At 44.3% G+C, this 8,834-nt stretch overlaps 1 protein-coding gene across 1 annotated transcript; it reads left to right on the top strand.

Moving 5' to 3' along the window:
• Positions 1 to 4,384: 4,384 nt before the first annotated feature.
• LOC308105128 (protein phosphatase 1B-like) lies at positions 4,385 to 7,464 on the top strand (the record flags this gene model as incomplete). The annotated part of the gene is made up of 4 exons (XM_080455762.1): positions 4,385 to 5,209; positions 6,728 to 6,845; positions 6,980 to 7,091; positions 7,404 to 7,464. 4 exons carry the CDS (start codon positions 4,385 to 4,387, stop codon positions 7,462 to 7,464), a joined length of 1,116 nt encoding a protein of 371 aa, XP_080311888.1.
• Between the last annotated feature and the right edge of the window lie 1,370 nt (positions 7,465 to 8,834).

Here is an 8,834-nt window from a genome sequence, read left to right on the forward strand (position 1 = left end):
CGGGTCTAAACCCAGCTTGGTCCTTGATTAGCTCAGCGTCTATCTGGGGGGATAGTCGGCTAAGGAGTAGTCTCTCGAACAGCTTATAGGTGATACAGAGTAGGGAGATGGGCCGGTAGCTTTTGGGGAGGTTGGGGTCTTTCCCAGGTTTTAAGAGAGCAATGATGATGGCTTTCCTCCAGATCGTTGGTATGCGCTGGGTTTGGAGGCAGGTGTTGAACATGTCCTTAAGCCATTGTTTGGCGACTGGGCCTAGGTGAGTGATCATCTCGGTCAGTATGTCATCAGGACCTGCAGCTTGCAGCTTCATGGTGCTTAATCCTGCTTCAAACTCCTCAGATGTGAAGGGCTTGGTTAGTATAGACATGTTCTGCTGACTGCCCGGGATGAACTTGAGATGGTGTTGACCTTTGGCCCTGCGCCTTTCTGCTCGTCTCCCGTTGGCCACCAGTTGGCTCCCAACCTGGTTTGGTGTTACTTCGGATACAGCAGGTGGAGTGATCTTATCACCGTTTAGTTTCCGGATAGTAGACCAGGCTTTTTTGCTGTTCTGAGTCATTCGCCATGTTGATGCTTTCTGCCTCTCCTTCCCTAGGGATTCCATGAGTGCATCACTTAGTTCACTAGGGTTGTCTGAGAAAGGGTCCTTTAGGAACTCCGTTTCATAGCACTCCAGCAGCTGTGATGACTTCTGTGAGGCCTGCGATGTACTCTTTTCGACATCCGCGTGGGATGTGTGCACAAGCAGTCTTCTTTACGGCCTGAACAAATATGGTGTATTCGTCAGGGGTGGGTTCGATGTCCGTTAGAGCTTTTTCCATTCCTTCGCTATACTCATCCCATTTAGCCTTCATGAGGTTGAAACGACGTCGAAAGGGGACTTCCGAATTTATTATGGCAGGTTTGATCGTGACTGAGATTGGTCGATGTTGTGACTTGGGGAGCGGTTTCAGCACCGTTTTCTCAGACAGATGTGCTAGTCTCTGGCTGACGAAACACAGGTCAGGGTTGTAGCCTCTTCTCCAGCTGTTGAAAGACTTGGGGAGTTTAGAGTTGTGAATAAGCTCCAGCTGCAGGCCTGTGTTTTCCATCCAGCTTTCGACTAGTTCGCCATCGCTGTTGGTTGAGTCATATCCCCACATTGTGTGATGGGAATTAAAATCCCCAATCACCACGGCATGTTTCTTCCTGCATTTAGTTGGTAGTTCAGGCCATTCGAAGGGGCTGGCAGGTGGTTTATACAGCGAGGTAATAGAGATCTCTGGCAGGCATATCGTAACAGTCTCTATGTTGGTGTCTGAGCTGTTAACGTGAATGTCCCTGACGTCCAGCAGGGGCTTCACAAACATGGCTGATCCGTACTTGGGGTGACGGATCTCAGCTACCAGTTTCATCCCTGGTAGTATTGGCCGGTTGCTCGTCTGACCCAGGTGGGTCTCCTGCATGCAGACGATGTCGCTTCCGTTGCAACTAGCTGCTAGCACATCAGCCTTCGTTCTGGTGTAGCCCTCAACATTGATTGAGGTTACTACTAGTAGCACCGGCATCGTGGCTAGGAACTTCACTGTCGTTGACGGTCAGTGGTTGCAGAATTGGCTACTTCAAGTCAGTCGCTGTCATACAGTTTCTGTCTTTAGCATTGCCCAGGGTGCGCCACGGGGAGGCTTCTGCATGCACCCCATGTGTACATTGAAACCATGGGATACCAGGTACACAATGAACCTAGCGTCCGTTTACATAACATGCTATCTAAATTGCATTCTTAATACTCGTATTATGGTCAAGAAAACAAACCATAAATAACCAAAACATGACAGCGAGTGACCGAGTTACAGTATGTCCACGTGGCAGCCATCTTGGTCAATCACTAGCATCGATCGAGGCAGAAGGTGGCAGGAAGGGGTATAGGGAGAATATAGTGCTTAACATGAAAGTAAGTAAACGAGGCTGTTTCATACAACTGTGTTTACATACAGGTCTGAGCATAATTATGTTCTAGCTTGGTTGCTAGAACATAACTGACCTGTAAGGGTTAAATGGACCCTTACAGGTTAGTAACGGGTCAGTAACTCAAACCAGTGATGTGATTCACAAAATACATTGGATTTGAAAAGTGCACCACAACCATCCCAAAGAACCACCGAAGAACGCTGATGTTCTACATAGTACTTCAGTAATTATGCTCAGCTGCATTTCGATGTATGAAAAATGCTATATAATTAAAGCTCAATATCATTGTAATTACTTTGAAAGGTGTGTTCTCTATGTGCTCAACCACCATGGAGATTAGAGTTGAATTCATTCCGTTCTTGGGGGTTATTAGGTCCAATCTCAAGGTATTACAGTATTTCCACAGTGTAAATATCTGAAATTTTGAGTGGGAGTGATTGAATATGATAATATAAAATACCAGAGGCCTTATTCGGAGGAGAGAAAGCAAGTCGACTTCCTGTGAAGTCCTGCAAACAAACCCAGAAGGGAAGACGTATCAGGCCTCAATGTAAAATAATAAAGTTTGACCACATTAAACCTGTTGTCAAAAATAGCAGACCTACAAGCTCGTGACTAAGTCTCCATCGGGCTAAGTGAAACTCCCAGACAACAGCTTATTTAACCAATGATGATACCAATATGTTTAGCTGAGCTTCTGGGGATATCCACACTTTTAAAGCAGAATGTAACTTTCCTCCTCTACCCCGGATTTCAACTCGGTTTCCTATGCAAGTTCTGACATTTTGTTACCAATGAGCTAATAGAGCCTACCTACTTACTCAGGGGATACATTGAATCTTGACCATCAGGTCAAAATTCATATCAGATCCTGTGTCTAGGTGAGACATGACCTTTGACACGATCTAAATGTCTCAATAGAAGAGCAGGGAGACAAAATACAACCACCCCAACTGTATAAGTTATATTGTATAAACATTCTCTACCATACATATTGGACAAAATTAAATTGTATTCATTTAGAAATAGTGAGGCTTTAAGCACAGTGATTGTTCAAATTGATAATTTTCTGATTGTATTTCTGTGGAAAGGTCTTACTGTAACAGTGTTTACTCCCATATCTCCACCTCCTCCATGATTGTCCTTTTGTCTGGTGCTATCAGCATTGGTGTGTAAAGTGTCAAAGTACATTCACTCAAGTACTGTACTTAAGTACAATTTCGAGGTACTTTTACTTTCCAGGATTTCCAATTTTGGATACTTTTACTTCTACTTCACTACATCTCAGAGACAAATGTTGCACTTTTACTCCACTACAATTATTTGAAAACTTTAGTTACTAGTTTGGAAATGTTGATTATTATTACAAAACATGGGCTACATGAACCACTTCAGGCCTATTTAAACTTTGGATATTTGAAAATAGACGATCTACAAGCTCACAATGCGACGCATCAGTGATGGGATTATCAACCCCACCCATGCTGATGGGTATTGATGAGGACACTCCCATGAGATGAGCTCACCTTTGTCCCATCCCCTATATAAGAGCATCTCTTTGCATTCAGTTTCTGTTAAACCCTGAGGAAGATCTTGTCGAAAAGTTGGTTTCCTGCACCTTGTAATACATTTTTGCATCGTGCCTAACAGTGGTGTAAAGTAACTAAATACATTTACTCAAGTACTCTAGTACAATTTTGAGGTATTTTTTACTTTACTGAAGAATTTTCAGTATTTTCAGTATTTTACTTCTACTCCACTACTTCTTTCACTTCCACTACTTCTACTCCACTACTTCTACTCCACTACATCTCAAAGGTAAATATTGTAAGTTACTTTGTAGATTTTGATTATTATCACAAAACATACATTAACCACTTAACCCTTTATACATTTCGGTCATTTGAAAATAGCTGATCTACAAGCTCACAATGCGTCGCATTGTGAGCTTGTAGATCTGCTATTTTCAAAATATTTTTATACATTTTATACATTTGAAAACTTGTGAAATGGGACATTCTTCATACTCTCTACTTTTGGTACTTTACGTACATTTTGATACCAATACTTTTGGACTTTTACTTGCAACTGAGTATTTCTACATTGCAGTGTTTATACTTTTACTTAAGTACAAAATGTAAGAGGTGTGCTAAGAGCTGTACTTTGACTTTTGGTACTTTAAAGGGATAGTTCACCCCAAAATGACTTTTTTTCCGAGCGATTGGTCACCCCTTGGAGACTTGAATTCATGGATATTTTTTAGTTTTTGTCGCTTTCCTAAGCCAATAATTTGATTACCGGCAGCGGTTCCGGTAGGAGACACAAAGAGTCTCCTTTGTGTCTCCTACCGGAACCGCAGTCGACCGGTCCACTGGTCATCAAATTTCATCAAATCTCTCTCCCTCCTCTGATCTCCCTGCAGCTGTAGACAGTAATGGGTCAGCTGCACAGTCAGAAACACAGCGCCCACGGCGATGGCAACGGGCTGCGCTACGGCCTGAGCTCCATGCAGGGCTGGAGACCGGAGATGGAGGACGCCCACACGGCCGTTGTGGGACTCCCCCACGGACTCACTGAATGGTCCTTCTTTGCCGTGTACGACGGCCACGCCGGCTCCCGGGTAGCCAACTACTGCTCCGGCCACCTGCTGGAGCACATCTTGTCCGGGGGGAGCGACTTCGGCTCGGGGGGCGCCGGCACCGTGGAGGGCGTGAAGGACAGCATCCGGTCGGGCTTCTTGAAGATCGACGAGTTCATGCGGAGCTTCTCGGACCCGCAGCAGGGCCTGGAGGACCGCAGCGGCTCCACGGCGGTCGGCGTGCTGCTCAGCCCCAGCCACCTCTACTTCATTAACTGCGGCGACTCGCGGGCCGTGCTGAGCCGAGACGGCCGGGTGGGCTTCTCCACCAAGGACCACAAGCCCTACAACGAGAAGGAGAAGGAGCGCATCGAGAACGCCGGCGGCTTTGTCGAGGACCAGCGGGTCAACGGCTACCTGGCCGTGTCCCGGGCCCTGGGGGACTACGACTGCAAGGGCGTGGACGGCAAGGGCCCCACGGAGCAGCCGGTGAGCCCCGAGCCCGAGGTGTGCGTGATGGAGCGCGCGGCCGAGGCCGACGAGTTTGTGGTGCTGGCGTGCGACGGCATCTATGACGTGATGACCAACGAGGAGCTGCGCGAGTTCGTGCGCTCGAGGCTACAGGTGTGCGACGACCTGGAGAAAGTCTGCAACGCGGTGGTGGACACGTGCCTGCACAAGGTAAGGGAATCAATGTGCGCATCCACACCCATTAAAACAACCGCATCTTGTGTAACCACTTTAACCATTATTTTATACTTTGGCTGTTCAAAATTAGCAGATCTACAAGCTCATAGCGCGGCACCGAGAGCTGCACTATGAGCTTGTAGATCTGCTATTTTTGGAAAATCTTGAAAATTTGTGCAAATCTTTGAATATAACATTTTTAACTAAAATCTTTGCTACTGGGGGGTCCCTGGAACAACATATTTTGAGATGGGGGTCCACGGCCAAATGCATATCATTTTGGGGACCCTTGACATGAAAAAGCTTGACAACCACTGATCATAGCAACATACGTTTTTTCAAGACATTAGAAGACATTTGTACAAATGTCCAGTAAAGTAAAAGTACCTCAAAATTGTACTTAAGTACAGTACTTGAGTAAATGTACTTAGTTACTTTACACCAGTGCATTGAAGTGCTGCTCATAGTGGCTCCAACACCTCACTAACACAATATATGTTGGGTTTTTCCTTGAAATTGTCAACCGTCTGTAGTCTGCATGTACTAAGTGGGATCAATGCAATACATTCATTCACCCACAGTTTCATCGACACCAACACAAAGATCACAGGGCAATACGGTCATAAGTATATTTAACAACAAGTTGAAACCTTTCCTGTGTGGCAGCTTCGTAGATGCAGATGCTTTGTCGGAGGAGGTGTTAAAACATAGAGCAGGAGGCTAAGACTTTGTTTATTTTTTACAGCATGCAAATTCTCCATCTTTGTCAACAACCCTCTGCTGAAAAAAAGTTGATTAAAACTCAAACTGCACGGTCGTTCTCAAACGCCAATTTACGTCTATTTCCAGTTGTGTGTCGCACACGCTGCTCTCATCTGTCAGAGGGGATGTAGTCTACCAATCAGGTCTTGATTTCGACAACTGAAACCATTAACCACATTAACCCTGACGTCTTTGGTCGTTTTATAGGTGTAAATTCTCAAAAATAGCCTAGGCCCTACGTATATATGCTTAATTTATACATGTAACAAGGGATGGGACGATAATCGTTAATATTGTTTATCGGGGTAAAAAACTGCTTACAATACTTGCATCGCAGAGATTTAAATTCATCGTGAAATTGTCCTCCGTCATACAGGAGGAATTGGCTTCTGTTGAGCTGCAAATTCAGTACCACTTTAACCCTCTATACTTATAAATAGATACAAATCGATTCAGCAAAAATTGACGATCTACAAGCTGACAACGCGTTGTGAGCTTGAAGATCGGCTATTTTTGCCTAACGTTTCCAAAATGCCAAAGTGGCATTTTAAGTTTTAAGCATAATTGTGATTATGGCGATATCGTTACTCGCAATTATGTTTGCCACAATAATCGTCGTGACATGTCATTTTCATATCGTCCCATCCCTGGTTGTAACCCGGGGTTGTGTGGGCGAAAATATACATTGTGGTCCTGTGTTTAACTCAAGTTGATGCTTATTTTTTGTTCTCTCTGGTCTTGGTCCTCCAGGGGAGCAAGGACAATATGAGCGTGGTGCTGGTGTGTTTACCTGGTGCTCCCAAGGTCTCTGAGGAGGCCGTGAGGAAAGAAAAGGAACTGGATAAGTACATAGAGAAACGGGTTGAAGGTAAGGAAGACCCAGCAGGATATATCAGTCTGAGGCTGAATACGTACAGTACACCTGAACTTGACTTTGTTTATCTCCAATAAACTTAACGTGTGTGTGTGTGTGTGTGCGTGTGCGTGTGTGTGTGTGTGTAGAGCTGCTGGGGAGTGGTGGGGAGGATGGAGTCCCTAACCTGGCGACTGTTCTGACGAGCATTGACACTGAGAACATCCCCAACCTCCCGCCCGGTGGAGGCCTGGCCAGCAAGTAAGTAATACAGCATGGAATTAGTGTTGATTTTGACAGCAAATTTTGATTTAGTTTTAATCATAGTCTTTTGAATAAAATTCCAATTTAGTTTTAGTCATATTTTAGTCATCTGAAATGTTTTACTGTTAGTCTAGATTACTATAGATCATACGATTGTTGTTAATCTACTTAATCTACAGTTGATTTGCCCTACAGGAATTGAATCCAGTTCCTAAAGGATCCCAATTCCCAACCCTGAGCGTATACATGTAGGACAAATATTGTATGTGTCGTCCAAGCAGTGATTGTGTGTGGTCGGTGTGTTCACAGACGCAGTGTGATCGAGGCCGTGTACAACAAGCTGAACCCCACAGAGAAGAGGATCACCTGACTCACAAGGACATAAGGATCAGTTTTATTTAGCTGGGTACCCCCTAGAACGCCCTCAAGGACCCCCACCACAATCAAATACTAGCATATACACCTGACCTGTCTTGCCCTCATTGGTCTGTTGTCCAATCAGAGGCTAAGTAATATGCGTGCATGCCAGGTGTTTATGCTTGTTTGATGAGACTTTGATTGTTGATTGTGATCACGCGCCATGCAAACGCTGTGCCCTGAGCCCCAGTTTTCTCCAGTTTTGTCTTTAAGTTTAATATTGGTCTAATATTCTTTCTCCTTTTATTCAGATATACTGGAATGTGTAGACTCCCATGTAATCCTAATGGGGTGTTCTTTTGTATAAGTGTTGTCAATCTTTTTATTTATTGATTGATCTCTCTTCCCCCTTGCCGCCCTCTTTCTTTTTTTATGGACATAACAATGGAGCTTGCACAAAAACCAACCTGTAAACATTGAATGTGACAATAAAGTTGATTCTAAGAATTATACAGTAGCCTATATATGTGAAGATATGTGCTATTTTCCCTGAAGTGTTTACATTGTAGGCTATTATTCTCAAAACATGAATCTGGTGAATTATGTTTTCATTGTGTTCAATCACAAACAGTAACAAGTAAACAGTTATATAAGTGCAGGAGTCAAAAAGATTGAGATGTTTCATAGACATAGTTGTGTAGAAAGGGTCATATTAACCTAACTGTAGTCTCTTTTCTTACTTTGTTTAATATACTGGTGCAGTGCAGAATGGGGCATAATGATAACTTGAACAGCAATGGAGAAAGACATCATTAATCAAGGTATGCACGTGCAGGGCCGCTTCTCCCTACACGCACACTACGCAGGCTGCGTGGGGCCCCGCCTACCCGCCAAAAAAAACTAACCCAATCCGCCCAGAACCGCAAAAAAAAATCGCGCATGCATGTGTCCTGTATCATGCTTAGGGCCCCTGTGGAGTCTAAAGCGGCACTGTGCACGGTGAAAACACATGTAGGCTACAGTTAGACATTCCTATTAAGACAATGCTGGATGCACTACCTTCCATTAGTCTGTAGATGGCAGTAGTTGACAGGTAAGAATCATGGTAGCTCCAGTCCATCAGTTTCATGGTGTAGCTGTCCCAGAGATGGGTTGAATTCAGAGGTCATCGCCATGCTGGCTTGTGGTGGACATTAATTTTGTCAAAATTCTATCTTTGCCATGCGTTAAAAATGTGTGGAAAATTACCAGAAGCACAAACCTTTACAACTCTGAGAGTGCACAAATGGAACCAAATGGGTCCATTTGTGCTCTCTCTGAGTTATGGGGGTTCTTGAAAATAAAAGGTTAGAGAACTAGCCATGGTTCACATGACGCTTGTAT

This window comes from Gymnoscopelus braueri (assembly GCF_963280865.1).
Source record: "Gymnoscopelus braueri genome assembly, chromosome: 17".
Taxonomy (NCBI): Eukaryota; Metazoa; Chordata; class Actinopteri; order Myctophiformes; family Myctophidae; genus Gymnoscopelus; species Gymnoscopelus braueri.